Source organism: Myxocyprinus asiaticus, chromosome 22, assembly GCF_019703515.2.
Source record: "Myxocyprinus asiaticus isolate MX2 ecotype Aquarium Trade chromosome 22, UBuf_Myxa_2, whole genome shotgun sequence".
Lineage (NCBI taxonomy): Eukaryota > Metazoa > Chordata > Actinopteri > Cypriniformes > Catostomidae > Myxocyprinus > Myxocyprinus asiaticus.
The window spans coordinates 7,359,436-7,376,215 of NC_059365.1; the positions used below are offsets into that span (position 1 = coordinate 7,359,436).

Sequence of the window (16,780 nt, forward strand, 5' to 3'; positions counted from 1 at the left end):
CGCAGTTACGGGCATGGTGTCTGGGCCGGTCTGCTGGAGTTGTGGGGATCCTGGACACATCCGGGATCAATGCCCTGTGATGGAGCTGGGAATGGTGGTCTGGATCCCCAACACTCCGCAGGCTGCCCCAGATTGGGGGGTACTCACCAAGCATTGGTGGATATGGGTTGTAATCAAACCACTATCCACCAACGTTTGGTTCAACACGAGGCTTTGGGCACAGCTAAAATGGTGAGGGTGAAGTGTGTACATGGGGATATTCACAACTACCCTGTGGTGACCCTTGTGATTAAATTTCGGGGAATAAAACATAGAGTGGAGGCCGTGGTTAGTTCCCACCTCACCCATCCGCTGATTTTGGGGACAAATTGGCCTGAATTTAGAAATGTATTAAAGGGAATATGCTTGGATGGGTCCTGCACTAAAGCAATGAGATGTGAAATGTGCGATGCTCTGGCAGGGGAGGCGGAGTCAGGGCCATCTTCGTCTGCTCCACGTCAGGATGATGTGTGGGGGGGGAGGCTGCAGCCCCTCCCGTCCTCAGGGGATTTCCCAAAGGGGATTTCCCTTTGGAGCAGTCGCAAGACGAAACCCTTTGGCATGTCTTTGACCAAGTGAGAGTGATCGATGGTCAACAACTCCAGCCGAATGTTGCCCTTTCATATTCTTATTTCCCAATTATAAATGAGCGGTTGTATAGAGTGACGCAGGATGCTCAGACAAAAGAAGATACAACCCAGCTCTTAATACCACGGAGCCGTCGGGAAATGGTGTTCCAGGCAGCTCATTATAATCCCATGCCGGCTCATCTAGGGGAAAGAAAAACACTGAACTGCCTAATAGCCCGTTTTTATTGGCCGGGCATTGGCGGCGATGTCCGCAGGTGGTGTGCAGCATGCTGTGAATGCCAGCTTTTGAATCCACCGGCCACCCCAAAAGTGCCATTGCGCCCTCTTCTGGTGATCGAGATCCACTTCGAGAGAATTAGAATGGACCTCGTCGGGCCATTAGAGCGGTCAGCACGTGGACATCACTTTATATTGTTCCTAGTGGACTATGCAGCGCGATATCCGGAAGCAGTGCCTCTGCGCAACATCTCAGCACGCAGTTTTGCATTGGCACTCTTCAAAATAATCTCCCGGGTGGGGATTCCAAAATAAATCCTCACCGATCAGGGCACAACTTTTATGTTACGGACACTACGTGAGCTTTACGAATTATTGGGCATTAAATCAATCCGCACCAGCGTTTACCATCCACAAACAGATGGACTGGTGGAGTGAATTAATAAAACCCTTAAAAACATGATTCGTAAGTTCATGCAAGAGGATGCTATAAATTGGGATAAATGGCTCGATCCCCTGTTATTCACAATACGAGAGGTCCCGCAAGCCTCCACGCCCACGCGGCGTGCTTGATGTTGCTTCAAACAGTAAGAATGAAATTCAATACGTTCTTGATCTTAGAGCAAAACTCCACACTTTGGGGCAACTTACACAGGAGAATTTGCTCCAAGCTCAAGAAAGACAGCACCGACTGTATACAGGGGAACTCGGCTGCGGGAATTTGCACAAGGAGATAAGGTACTCGTATTACTTCCCACATCGAGCTCCAAATTACTCGCCATGTGGTAAGGACCCTTTGAGGTCACACGACGAGTGGGGGATCTCGATTATGAGGTAAAGTGAACCGATAGAGGGGGCTCACGTCAAATATATCACCTCAACCTCCTGAAACTGTGGAGGGAGACAGTCCCTGTGACGTTGGCTACGGTAGTCCAGTGGACAGAGCAGTGTCAACAGGCGTTCATGCAGGTTAAAGCCGCACTTTGCGAGGGACCGCTTTTAAATTCATCCGATTTCTTTCTCCCTTTTGTCTTGCAGACGGACGCTTCAGACAGAGGGCTGGGGGCTGTACTCTCACAGGTGGTGGAGGGGGAGAAGCACGTGGTTCTGTATATTAGCCGCAAGCTCTCGCTGAGGGAGACTAAGTACAGCACCGTAGAGAAGGAGTGTCTCGCCATCAAGTGGGCAGTTCTCACTCTCCGGTAGTACCTGCTGGGGCAGGCCTTCACCCTCTGCTCGGATCACGCCCCACTCCAATGGCTCCACCGCATGAAGGCTACCAATGTGCGGATCACCCATTGGTTTCTGGCTCTTCAGCCATTTAAGTTCAAGGTGGTCCACAGACCAGGAGCGCAGATGGCTGTCGCCGACTTCCTTTCCAGAAAAGGGGGGGATGGGGAGTGGTAGACAGGCCGGATGTCTCCCCGGCCTGAGTCAGGCGGTGGGGTTATGTGGCAGTGGGGGTATGGTCAAGCGTCCGTCTGGAGAGAGAGAAAGCAGTAAGGGTGCTTGCACCTGAGCTAGATTGTGTGTAACACCTGTCTCTAATTCCAGTGAGCATGGGGAGAGCGGCATATAAGCAGCCACCCCACCAGCAGAGAGAGAGAGAAAGAGAGAGAGTCTGGCACAAGGAAGGCCACGGTGCTCCTGAAGCTGCTACATTTAATCTGTTATGTTTGTGAAGCTGATGTGTTTAAGTTACTATGTGCCTGTGAAGCTAATGAATTTAAGTCTATTTGCCTTTGAAGCTGATGAGTTTGTGAAGTTGTAAAGCATTGAAGTGGCTGATTAAAAGTCCTACCTGAGCCTGAAAAACTTGTTTCCCTGTGTTCTCCTTCCCTTCTGTTTGTGAGCTTTTACATCCTGCTTTTTTAGTGGGTTTTCATATATTTATATATTTATATATTTATTTATTTTTGCATTCCTTGAATTGTTTTGAACACGTTTTATGCTTAACAGTAACTCTCTCGGCACTAAGGGAAATTTAGACCCTACACATAAACTGATTTTAATGTAATTGTTTCATACATTATGATATTGAAAATAACTTTTTCATCTTTTCATTTCTGCAATCATGTTGCCCTTTTATTTATTTAAAAAAAATCAGATTCATGTAGTGTTTACAGTATCATAGATAAGTGATGTGTTTTAAAAGTTGTCAATCACAAACACCTATAAAATACCTATATTTTTTATTCTTTCTGGCAAACAGCCATAAAAGGGAATGTAAATTACGGTATGTGTGCAACATCTTTAAATTGAAGCATAGAGTTTTTATTATAAAGGGGCATAGCTTTCACAACTCAGTACTCAATACTCACTACTCATGAGACTTTTAAATGGTTGCCAGTTCGATCCCCACAGCCACCACCATTGTGTCCTTGAGCAAGCCACTTAACTCCAGGTTGCTCCAGGGGGATTGTCCCTGCAATAAATGCACTGTAAGTCGCTTTGGATAAAAGCATCTGCCAAATGCATAAATGTAAATGCAGTAATAGCTATGTTTGGAAATTACAAGTCTACACAGGAAAACCTTCTGGAGGTGCATCAGAAAAAAAAAAAAACAGGCTATGAGAGTTGTTTTGGATGTCACTGATGGGCTCTCTGGCCATAATGTGACATGCGACAACTTTTTTACTTCATATGCACTAGGAGAAGAACTGCTGAAAATAAAGCTTACAGTGTTGGGCACAATAAGAAAAAACAAGCCAGAGCTTCCAAAAGAGCTTGTTCAGTCTAAAGGAAGGGAGACAACATCGTCCATCTTTGCATTCACTGACACTACTACACTTGTCTCCTACTGCCCCCCCCAACATCAGTTATATAGCTTTGGAAATGTCCTCTTAGGTAACAGTAATATGTGCCTGTTATTTTTTTCACTAGCACTAGGGAACAGAGGCTACATCTGGCTGCCCTGTTTCCTGGAAGATACTGTAAATTTGCACATAGTTAGTCTGACTAGTTGGTGAGTGTGTGGAAAAAAGCACTTGCATTTGGATTTTTTGGTCAAATATATATGTATCTTTCTATATACCATTTTTTTAATTATTATTATTATTATTTTGTGTAATCAAAAGTTATATGGTTATTTTTCTATTTCATTTATTTATTTATTTTTCCTGAAACGTGCCCTTGAAATTTGCATGAAATTTACATTTGGCTGTCCTGTTGCCCAGACGATGTGTATATACTGTAAATTTGCACATAGTTAGTTTGCCTGGTTAGTGAGTGTGTAGTAAAAAAAAGCACTTTTGCATTTACTTAATTTTTCTTTTTTTAAAAACAATGATATCTGACTGGGGTCAGATTGACCCCAAACATAAGTAATGCTACTATTTTGGATATTTTTGAAAATTCTGTTTTTTTTTTTTTTTTTTTTTTTTTTTTTAAACAAAAGGGATATTTATCCTATATATGTTCAATAACATATATATAGAAGATATACAGCTGTATTTTTTTCATTCTTTTGTGTAAATTAAGAAATGATATGGTTATTTCTGTATTTAGTTGTTTTTTCTGAAATGCAAATTCCTACTTCAGTAAATGTAAGAGTTAATGATACACTTATTTCTATTATTTTATCAGTTCAATAAGCTGGAAAGGAACATTTAAGCAGGAAAAAAAGGTTTATTTCATAATTATAATTATCATTTTCACACTTTAATCATTGGGGTAACAGTGACCCCAAACAACGAGGAAGTGAAGCAAATCTCAACAGAACATAAGGGTTAAGAACACAACCCACACTGAAGACATTTCTCAAATTAGTTTAGACATATTTGGAAAATAAATAGATATTTAATTATTGAAATTAAACAACCTGTTCCTTTTTAATAGAATGTCTTTTGAGTAATTTAACAGGTTAAATTTAAAGTCATAAAAGTCTAATTACTCCGGACTCAAGATGGTGCAGAGTATGGCTGCTGCGTTGCTAGCTCCAACACAACATAGCAATGTTTTGTTTGTTTTGTTCACAATTCTTATGTTTTTTTGTCTTGGATGTTGTCTGCCTTATTGTCTACGACAGACAAACACTTTTGGACATTGGTTCAGCGATCTCACACCGAAAACCGGACTTCACATTCCTCAATGCCGACCCGCTGTTTACAAACACGCAAGCGGAGCCCTTTGTCTGGGCAGCACGGCCGCGGAAACGCAGGAGGAAAAGGGGAAACAGAGCCGGCGTTCTCATCAGAGTAAGACGCCGGGCAAATCGACCCCCGCTACCCACTATTCTACTGGCAAATGTTCAGTCTCTGGATAACAAGCTCTGCGAGCTGAAAGCGTGGATCTCTTTCCAACGAGAGACGAGGGACTGCTGCATTATCTGCCTTATGGAAACTTGGATGTCTGCGGAGATTCCAGACTCAGCCATTGAACCCGCTGGGTTCTCCGTGCACCGAGCGGACAGAGCGAAAGGCCTCTCAGTTAAAACTAGAGGAGGTGGTGTATGTTTTATGATCAACAAATCCTGGTGTGATCAGAGGAACGTACATTCCATCAAGTCTTTCTGTTCTCCTGATCTGGAATTTCTTATGCTTCTGTGTCGACCATTCTGGCTACCAAGGGAATTCACAGCGGTCATTATCACTGCTGTGTACATCCCCCCACAAGCCGACACAGACCAGGCACTCAAGGAACTGTATGGGATTATAAGTGAGCAGGAGACCGCGCACCCTGAGGCCGCGTTCATTGTGACCGGGGACGCCTCTGATGATGACATCAAGCTTTATGCTGATAGCGTAATGTGTTTCATCAGAACGTGCGTAGAGGAAGTGATTCCGACCAGAACTGTACGAATCTATCCGAATCAGAAGCCGTGGATCAATAGCGATGTTCGCACGGCACATAATGTGCGGACCTCCGCTTTTAATTCCGGGAACGCGGAGGAGCATAAACAAGCCAGTCATGCCCTCCGAAAAACTATCAAAACAGCAAAACGCCAGTACAGGAGCAAGATTGAAGGACAGTTTAACACCACCAACTCTAGAAGCATGTGGCAGGGAATTAACATCATCACAGACTTTAAAGTGAATAAAAACTCTGCCATGAACACCACTGCCTCTCTACCGGATGAGCTAAATACTTTTTATGCTCGTTTCGAGGGAAATAACACCGCCCTCGTGGAGAGAGCTCTCACGGCCGAAGCTGCAGAGGTTAGTTCACTCTCCGTCTCTGTAGCGGATGTAACCTGATCCTTCCGACGGGTGAATATCCGCAAAGCCGCGGGCCCAGACGGCATTCCGGGCCGCGTTATCAGAGCGTGCGCGAACCAGCTGGCTGGTGTTTTTACGGACATTTTCAACCTTTCCCTCTCCTTGTCTGTAGTCCCCACATGCTTTAAAACATCCACCATTGTGCCTGTACCAAAACAATCAAAAATAACTTGTTTAAATGACTGGCGTCCTGTTGCTCTGACCCCCATCATCAGCAGATGTTTTGAGAGACTAATCAGAGATTACATCTGCTCTGTGCTGCCTCCATCACTGGACCCACTGCAGTTTGCTTACCGCAACAACCACTCCACTGATGATGCCATTGCATCCACAATACACACTGCTCTCTCCCACCTGGAAAAAAGGAACACTTATGTGAGAATGCTTTTTGTAGACTACAGCTCAGCATTCAACACCATAGTGCCCTCCAAGCTAGATGAGAAACTCCGGGCTCTGGGCTTAAACAGCTCACTGTGCAGCTGGATCCTGGACTTCCTGTCAAGCAGACGCCAGGTGGTTAGAATAGGCAGCAACATCTCCTCATCACTAACCCTCAACACTGGAGCCCCGCAGGGCTGTGTTCTCAGCCCACTACTATATTCCTTGTACACACATGACTGTGTGGCAACACATAGCTCCAATGCCATCATTAAGTTTGCTGATGACACGACGGTGGTAGGTCTGATCACTGACAATGATGAAACAGCCTACAGAGAGGAGGTGCACACTCTGACACACTGGTGTCAGGAGCACAACCTCTCCCTCAACGTCAGTAAGACAAAGGAGCTTGTGGTGGACTTCAGAAGAAAAGACAGAGAACACAGTCCCATCACCATCAATGGAGCACCAGTGGAGAGAGTCAGCAACTTCAAGTTCCTGGGTGTCCACATCACTGAGGAACTCACATGGTCCGTCCACACTGAAGTCGTCGTGAAGAAGGCTCATCAGCGCCTCTTCTTCCTGAGACGGCTGAGGAAGTTTGGAATGAACCGCCACATCCTCACACGGTTCTACACCTGCACTGTAGAGAGCATCCTGACTGGCTGTATCTCCACCTGGTACGGCAATAGCACTGCCCACAACCGCAAAGCACTGCAAAGGGTGGTGCAAACTGCCAGACACATCATCGGAGGTGAGCTTCCCTCCCTCCAGGAAATATATACAAGGCGGTGTGTGAAAAAAGCTCGGAGGATCATCAGAGACTCCAGCCACCCAAGCCATGGGCTGTTCTCACTGCTACCATCAGGTAGGCGGTATCGCAGCATCAGGACCCGCACCAGCCGACTCCATGATAGCTTCTTCCCCCAAGCAATCAGACTTCTGAACTCTTGATCTCCCATGATCAAAATACATCAGCACTGCACTTTATTACTCTTACTCTTATATCTCACACCGGACTGTCATAAATTATATTATTATTATTATTATATTATGTTCTCTCTTAACAACTGACTATCAACCGACAGCCTGAATGTCAATACAGTACAATACTGTACATTCTATATATATATATATATATATATATATATATATATATATATATATATATATATATATATATACTTTTTTATATATATTTTTATTTTTAATTTTTATTGAATAATGTGTATCTATATAGTAAAAAAACAAACAAAAAAAAACAGCGTATTGTATACTGTACAGTGTATGTTATTATTTGTATATTGTTGAGTGTAATTATGTGTATAACAGATGTTTAAATTGTGTTGTGTTAATTTGATGTTATTGTAAATTGGTACTGTCCCATCACTGTCACGACTGCTATGTTGCTCAGAACTGCACCCAAGAATTTCACACACCATTGCACTTGTGTATATGGCTGTGTGACAATAAAGTGATTTGATTTGATTTGATTAAGTACACAGAACTGTGGAAATGGATTCAAATATATTAATAGCATTTGTGTGTGTGTGTGTGTGTCAGATTTATATATAGTTAGTTAAATTAGGTCATTTTATTTCATATGTAAATTTCTATCAGTACTGAAACTGACATTTGAGCTGAATATTAAAATGCTAAAATGATGTGACTACCAGGGCTATCTTTTTTATTTTCTTGAAAAAAAGGTGACTTGAATTACATTACTTGACTCGAGTCTGACTCGAGATGCAAATTTCAGGACTTGCGACTTGCTTGATTAAAATAAGAAAATGACTTTGATTTTGACTTGAGAGCAAATGATTTGAGACTCGACTTTGACTTGAAGTGGAGGACTGAAACTACAAAGAGAAGCATGACAGTCAACAAAGGCAATTTTAATCTGTTATAGAAAAACTTTTAAACGAACAAACGAAAATCACTTCACTTCAGTTGATATTTGCAATTCATCATGTTAAAAGAAATGGATAGCCTAAAAGTCAGTAGGCAATATTTTTACGTAAAAAACAACAACAAAAAAGCAAGAAGAATAAATAGTTTAAGTGAACTCACCAGTTAAATTCCAATCCAATCGAAAAATATATTTCCGTATTCAAAAAATCTCACAAAATCTCGACAACTGACCGAGATGGAGAAAATGTTCTAGTTGTTTTACACCGGCTCCTCCATCACAGTGATGTGAGTGTTGATGTTGAACTGTTGCGCTCCGTTGCTATCAAAGAGGAAGTTAAAGGCTGTGTCTCAAAACTGCTAAACTGCCTTACATCACCTTTGAACGTCTATCTAGCATGTGTTTGCATAGAAAAAAGTATGGAAGTACTTGCTTTTTTTGATTATATTTATTCCTCTGGAATCTACACCCCTGCACTCGAGGATGATATTTCATACTTTTTTAGCTTTTATGATGTGATGTTTTATGTTTTTTATGCGGCCCCATCATTCACAACTTAGTGACAAAGTCTTGGCAAACCTTATTTTCTGTAAATGCAACCAATATTAGACACAATAATGTAGATTGGATTTTTGTTGTGATTTTGAACATTTTGTGTAAGTAACTGAATTTTATTTTATATGATTTTATTGTCAGATATTAATGTAGCACAGATGTGTATATAATGAATATAGATGTATGTAAAGATATGTATATAAGTTCATCTTTTCGGGGTAAAAATAAATATGTAGCCCAAATATTAACTTTTATTTATTTCTGTTTGGTACTGTGACTTGAGTTGACTTGATTTGATACTTTGCAGGACTCGACTTGATTTGCTTGATTTGTCTACACTGCGACTTGAGACTTGACTTGGATTTGATGGTTAAGACTTGAGACTTGCTTGTGTCTTCAACATGTGTGACTTGCCCCCACCTCTGGAAAATTAAATAGATTTTGTCAGAGATGGATAACTACTGGTGTCACATGAGACTGTGAGCTTTGAACTGCACGTTATTTGGATAAATTCTTGCTCAAGTGATATTTCCTCAACCATATAGAAAAGATAACATATTTGAAGACCAAAAATTCAAGGAACACGCAGGAAAAGAACATTTAAATTAGAAAAAATTCAAAGGAAAAAAATATTTTCTGCAAATGACAAACTGATTTTCTCTTTCTGTTTTAATTTGGACTCTGTATGCATATATTTGATGTATTGTCTGTAAGCAGCTTATTGACAGTTTATTATCATAATGCAATTTTTGTGTGTTACATTATAATTCACCATCATGTAGTTTATTGTTTACACAGTGTCGTTGTTGCATCATGATGTCTTACTCTGAACTGTTTGATCATCGGATGTTAAGAAACAGGAAGGGCTGATGATGTTTAAAGGAAGAGTTCATATATTGAACAGAAGAAGACTAACAAAGACAGAAAATGGCTGATAAATGTCACATATATCTGCTGGGACTGATAATTCTCTGCTCACCTCTCACAGGTAAAGAAATGTGTATAAAATATTTGTTAAAGAGATAAAAGGCACTTCTGAAGACTGTCTCATTTTTCATCACTGTTAAGAGTCTTAGTTCTGACATTTGTAAGTAAATGTTAAATATGAATTTATGTGACATGTAAAACAGTTTTTTATTTATTAATATAAATACAGAATAAACACACACATGCACTATGTGTCAGGTACCAGTGAAGTGAAAGAAATCCATGTGTTCTTCACTGATGGTGAAAATGTCAGTCTGCCATGTAATAATGCTCGTTCTGACTGCACATCAACTACATGGAACTATTATGGAGAAGGATATTCAGAGACAGAGGTACTGATTTCTGGAGGAATAAAGAAGAATGACATAGAGAGACATGAGAGACTGAATCTGGTGTCTGACTGTTCTCTGAACATCTATAAAACCACAAAAGAAGATAATGGACTTTACAACTGCTGGAAAAATGTGAATGGAGAGAGACCATATACTGAAAATGTTTATCTGCATTTTCTTCATGGTCAGTGTTTTTATTCATTCAATTATTTTATGATCAATTTAAAGGGAAATGTAAACCATTCTCTCTTTAAACTCACATATTCACTGAAAAGAGTGAAGTCTGTTGTGTCATTTCTGTTGTAATTTCTCTTTCAGTCTCTCCACCATCTACACAGACTGAGATCAGACCAGGCAGCTCTGTGACTCTCTCCTGCAATTATATTCAATTGATAGTCATGCTTTGTGTATTAGGGGATTGAAACTGGTCTGGGTGAATGAATCTGGTGTTGATCTGCAAACAGACTCCAGATATCAGATATCATCCTCTCCAGAACACTGTAACATCACTCTGACTACAACACTCCTGAATGAAGACAACAACAGAGAGTGGAGATGTCAGATTACTGAAGGAACTGACGTGAAGACCTCAGTCAGCTATACTGTCAAGTATTTGGGTAAGAAAAAGAACAACGTCCTAATATTTGTTTGAGACTTTCTGTTATACTGTACATGCATAACATTATTGCCATTAAGGACTATTTAGGATTTTTTGGTGAGAAATCTGTCTAAACAAGTGCAACACCCTTCTTCTTTCCAACACTTTCAGATTAAACACTAACAAAACTAAGAGACCAGAGGCTCAAAAAGTTTATACATCTCTGAATGCTGAACATTTTAGATGAATATTCCTCTTGAATCAGTATCCTAATATAACTAATGTGTCTTGTTTTACTACATCATTTCTGTTGAAACTCTTGTTTTCTCTTTAGGCAATTCAGCAGACAGTAAAATGTCAATTGGATCATTATTCAGAGGTATGAAATGTCTTTACCACATTGCAGTACATTATACTGATAACTCTACAGCATTCGATTATAAATGTTGATTTAAACAAAAAGTTCATTTTGAGTTTCATGGATTCAGTTTGTTTATTCTCTTGTGATGTAACCTCTACCTGAATGTGTCTGTGTCTCTTTCCTGCAGTGATTATAATTATCGTTGAGATTGCAGCAGTAACTACTCCTACTGTTATTCTGCTTCAGATCATCTGTGAAAGGAGAGCTGGTGAGTTTTTAAGCATTTCTCACAATCTGAAGATTCACAACAATCTATGACACCAGACGCATAGACAGAATACGCATAGATTTTTTTTTTTATTTTTTTTTTTTATAACATATTATTATTCTCAGGAAACAAAAGAAGAGCTGAAACACCTAGAAGATTGAATGCGCATTTGACAAATATAAAGAAATGACAAAATAACATGCTTTTAAGGTAATTTCCAGTGTCCAGTATTGTGCAGAGTGCTTTAAAATAAAAGTTTATAAACATGTTCATCTAATCCTGTTAATCACACTGTTAAATATATCATAGATTCTAGATATGAAAGATTATTTAATCAGATTCTGACCTCACTCCTGCGACAATTCTTCCAGCATCCCTCTACCACCCCAACTCCACCTTTATTTCTGTTATTTCTCTTTTTAACAGTAAGTCTGCCTGTGTTTTAATCAAATCTGTGTGAATGATTCAGGTTCAGTGAGTCTGTTGATTATTATGTTGAGTGACTTTTGCTGCTTTCAGAGAAATACTGTAACAGCTGGAATTCAATCTTTCTACGAATGTTTATGAAGTGATTAAATTAGAATGTCATGAACTCATGAATATCATGTAAATATTTTATGGAATATAGTAAGAATAAACTGCTTGCTGAACTTACTGAAAGTGTGTATTAAATGTCTTATTCACATTGCTTTTGTTACTTTAAGAAGCGGTTAAGGCTCTGGGTTACTGATCAGAAGATTGGGGGTTCAAGCCCCAGCACCGCCAAGATGCCACTGTTGGGCCCTTGAGCAAGGCCCTTGACCCTATCTGCTCCAGGGGTGCTGTATCATGGCTGACCCTGCACTCTGACCCCAGCTTAGCTGGGATATGTGAAAAAAAAAGAATTTCACTGTATATGTGCAAATGTATATGTGTGATAAATAAATATATTTAATTAATTATAAACCTAATGTATTCTAGTTGATTCAGTGATGTTAAATAATATTTTTGACTTGAATCAAACCAGTTATTTTTGATGTTATCACTTGAAGCATATTTTAGGTTAAAAAAAATTCAGTATCTTTACACAGCTTTAGCTCAGCTATTAAACACAGACAGTGAAACTACTATAATTAGTATGATCACAATTACTGTGCTTACAATACATAAGTGAATAACTCTGATCTGTATAAGGTGGGTTTTTCAATTGCAGTGGTACAAGCTGTAGGAATGCCGAGGTGACTGAAAAATGTTAACAGCAAGATGATATAAAACTGTGCATTTCACAAGAAGAGAGAATAGTAAAGAACTGTAACATCCGAGGTTGTTACCCCTCCTACCAACCATCAGAGGGAGCCCTCTCCCGAATACTAACTCTGTACCGTTTCTTCTTTGGTGACTTCCTGTTTAAACTATTTAAATACCATGCTGTTCCATTTTGACTTTGCGAATTATTGCCAGTTTACCCTGCCTTACCAAGTGTTTTTCCATCACCTTTGCTGATTGTTTTCATGTTATGACCATTGCCTGTTTTCCTGGATTTACTGCCTTTTGGATACCCCTTTGTTTTGTTTGCCTTGTTGGACTGTCTTTTTGGTTTATTGGATTATACCGCTTGCTTAACGACTACCTCTATTTGCCTGCCGATTTGGATTTTTTGCTTGTGTTCATAATAAACTTCCAGCACATGGATCCTAACACCGTCTCCATGGCCAGTTTATTACAAGATATAATTTTTAAATTAAAAAGTACTATATTGGCATGTTTGTTTTTATATACAATATTGTCAATGCATTAATACATAAAACAGATGATGACAAGAAATAATAATAACAACAACAGTAATAATAAAACAGTAACAAATAACAATAAAAATAGAACTAAAATAAGGTGCCAGTTAATGAATAAATAAGAACTGTAATACAACTACAACCCCAATTCCAAAAAAGTTGGGACAGTATGAAAAATACTAATAAAACAAAAAGGAGTGATCTGTAAATTATATTCACCCTTTGCTGTATTGAAAACACTACAACTACACATTATGTTTTACCTTGAGAATTTCATAGTTTTTTTTTTTTAATGAACAGTAATTTCAAATCAAATGATTGCAACACACTCCAAAAAGTTAAGACGGGGCAATTTAAAACTAATAACAATTTGACGAGTTGAAATAACAAGGTGATGTGAAACAGGAGATGTTAAACGGGCAATTGTGTAATAGTATATAAGGAGCCTCCAAAAACAGCCTAGTCCTTCAAGAGCAAGCATCGTTCAAGACTTGTCAATTTGGCAACAGATGCTTCAGCAAATAATCCAGCACTTTGAGAACAATGTTCCCCAAAGACAAATTGGAAGGATTTTGTGCATTTCACCCTCTACAGTGCACAATATATTTAAAAGATTCAAGGAATTTGGTCAAATATCGGTGCGTAAAGGGCAAGATGAAAACCACTTCTGAATGCGTGTGATCTCTAATCCCTCAGACGTCACTGTCTTAAAAAATCATTAATCTGTAATGGATATCATGAACATTGGCTTGGGATAACTTTAGTAAACCTTTGTTAGTCAACACCACTTGCCGCTGCATCCACAGATGCAAGTTAAGACTTTACTATGCAAAGCAGAAGCCCTACATTAACACTGTCCAGAAGCACTGCCGACTTCTCTGGGCTCGGTCTCATCTTAGAGAACAGTGTAAAGTAGAACAGTGGAACTGTGTTTTTTGGTCTGAAGAGTCCACATTTCAAAAAGTTTTTGAAAAACAAAGCCGTCGTGTTATCCGGGCCAAAGAGGAAAAGGGCCATCCAAGCTGTTATTAGCATCAGGTCCAAAATCCAGTGTCTGTATGGGTCAGGGGTGTGTCAGTGCCCATGGCATTGGTAACTCACACATCTGTGAGAACACCATGAATGCTGCTATTTTGCTGCAACTAGGGTCAGTCTCTGTTTTGTACCTCTAACAGTGTAGAGATATTCTGCCAGATTATACTTTCTGTTTAGGGCTTGATAACATTTGGTTACCATCCTCTTTTATTCCTTCCTTGACCATGTGACCAGAACCAGACCTGATACATTTAAACTGTCTATTCAGCAGATCAGACTATTCAGTGATTTACTCAGGTCGTGACCATTTACAGACCCCCAATATACAAACACCTCAGCCAATAGACTTATAGATCATAATCAGCACTCTCTGCAATGCAAGAAATCTGTTTTCATAAGGAAATGTGGTTTGTAACACAAAAATGAATTCTTTTGTTTAAACCCTGTAAATACTACTAGTTATCTCAAATAAAAAAAAATTGTAAACTCAACTTAAGTTTTATTTTTGTACTTTTCTTACTCGTTTTAATTAAGTTACCATTACTCTCTAAACCTTAAAGTTGTCATTAAAAAAAACAATCAAGTGTTCCTAATCAAACAGTACTTGAAATGTCACATTTTGGAATTTTAACTCAAATATATACGTTCTTTTAACTTTGGTTTGAGTACTACTAACTCAAAATTATCAAGTACAAAATTGTGGCTGTGTGGAATACCCAGAAGCCCTTGTGCTTGAAGACATTATGTATGTTTTGGTCAAGACAAGGGAACTTATGGAGAATTGTAATAATTAGTTATTTAAAAATGTATATAGTATTAATTCTTATGACTATTGTTGTTGCTTTGTTGTAGCTGTTGATACACTATATTGCCAAAAGTATTCGCTCACCCATCCAAATAATTGACTTCAGGTGTTCCAATCACTTCCATGGCCACAGGTGTATAAAATGAAGCACCTAGGCATGCAGACTGCTTCTACAAACATTTGTGAAAGAATGGGCCGCTCTCAGGAGCTCAGTGAATTCCAGTGTGGTACTGTGATAGGATGCCACCTGTGCAACAAGTCCAGTTGTGAAATTTCCTCGCTACTAAATATTCCACAGTCAACTGTCAGTGGTATTATAACAAAGTGGAAGCGATTGGGAATGACAGCAACTCAGCCACGAAGTGGTAGGCCACGTAAAATGACAGAGCGGGGTCAGCGGATGCTGAGGCGCATAGTGCGCAGAGGTCGCCAACTTTCTGCAGAGTCAATCGCTACAGACCTCCAAAGTTCATGTGGCCTTCAGATTAGCTCAAGAACAGTGCATAGAGAGCTTCATGGAATGGGTTTCCATGGCCGAGCAGCTGCATCCAAGCCATACATCACCAAGTGCAATGCAAAGCGTCAGATGCAGTGGTGTAAAGCACGCCGCCACTGGACTCTAGAGCAGTGGAGACGCGTTCTCTGAAGTGACGAATCACGCTTCTCCATCTGGCAATCTGATAGACCAGTCTGGGTTTGGCGGTTGCCAGGAGAACGGTACTTGTCTGACTGCATTGTGCCAACTGTGAAGTTTGGTGGAGGGGGGATTATGGTGTGGGGTTGTTTTTCAGGAGCTGGGCTTGGCCCCTTAGTTCCAGTGAAAGGAACTCTGAATGCTTCAGCATACCAAGAGATTTTGGACAATTCCATGCTCCCAACTTTGTGGGAACAGTTTGGGGATGGCCCCTTCCTGTTCCAACATGACTGCGCACCAGTGCACAAAGCAAGGTCAATAAAGACATGGATGAGCGAGTTTGGTGTGGAAGAACTTGACTGGCCTGCACAGAGTCCTGACCTCAACCCAATAGAGCACCTTTGGGATGAATTAGAGCGAAGACTGCGAGCCAGGCCTTCTCGTCCAACATCAGTGTCTGACCTCACAAATGCGCTTCTGGAAGAATGGTCAAAAATTCTCATAAACACACTCCTAAACCTTGTGGAAAGCCTTCCCAGAAGAGTTGAAGCTGTTATAGCTGCAAAGGGTGGGCCGACGTCATATTAAACCCTATGGATTAAGAATGGGATGTCACTTAAGTTCATATGCGTCTAAAGGCAGATGAGCGAATACTTTTGGCAATATAGTGTAGCTGATTTGTGTGAAGTCACCATTAGTGTGATTAGTGTTACCTCTGGTGAACTTGGAGCCTGTTAAATTTAAAGGGATAGTTCACCCAAAAATGAAACTTCGGTCATTGTTTACTCATCCCAATATGACTTTCTTTCTTTTTCTTAACACAAAGGGAGAAAATGAGAAAAAAATGTTCTCTCAGTGATGTCATACAATGGCAGTTTATGGTGACCTCCTCAAGCTTCATAAGGACACAAGAGAATAATTCAGAAGTCTAATAATTATTCCATGAGACTCATGATAGTTATGAAAGCATACGAATAGGTTTGGTGTGAAACAAAACAAAATCTAATGTATTATTTAGTAAAAATGTTCACTGACCATTGGTCTCCTGTGCGAGTTCATGAATCTGCACGCGAGCTTTAGAGCTCCTT

The 16,780-nt window shown here is 39.9% G+C and overlaps 1 protein-coding gene and 1 pseudogene across 1 annotated transcript in view; both read left to right on the forward strand.

Moving 5' to 3' along the window:
• The window catches only part of LOC127413371 (peroxidasin-like), a 107,619-nt gene extending 93,008 nt beyond the window's left edge, over positions 1-14,611 (forward strand). The window contains exon 6 of the mRNA XM_051650501.1: positions 12,154-14,611. Within this exon, the coding sequence (XP_051506461.1) occupies positions 12,154-12,179 (26 nt within the window). The 3' untranslated portion in view covers positions 12,180-14,611. The remainder of the gene's footprint in view (positions 1-12,153) is intronic.
• On the forward strand, positions 9,773-12,154 carry LOC127413374 (carcinoembryonic antigen-related cell adhesion molecule 3-like; annotated as a pseudogene).
• Positions 14,612-16,780: the final 2,169 nt, after the last annotated feature.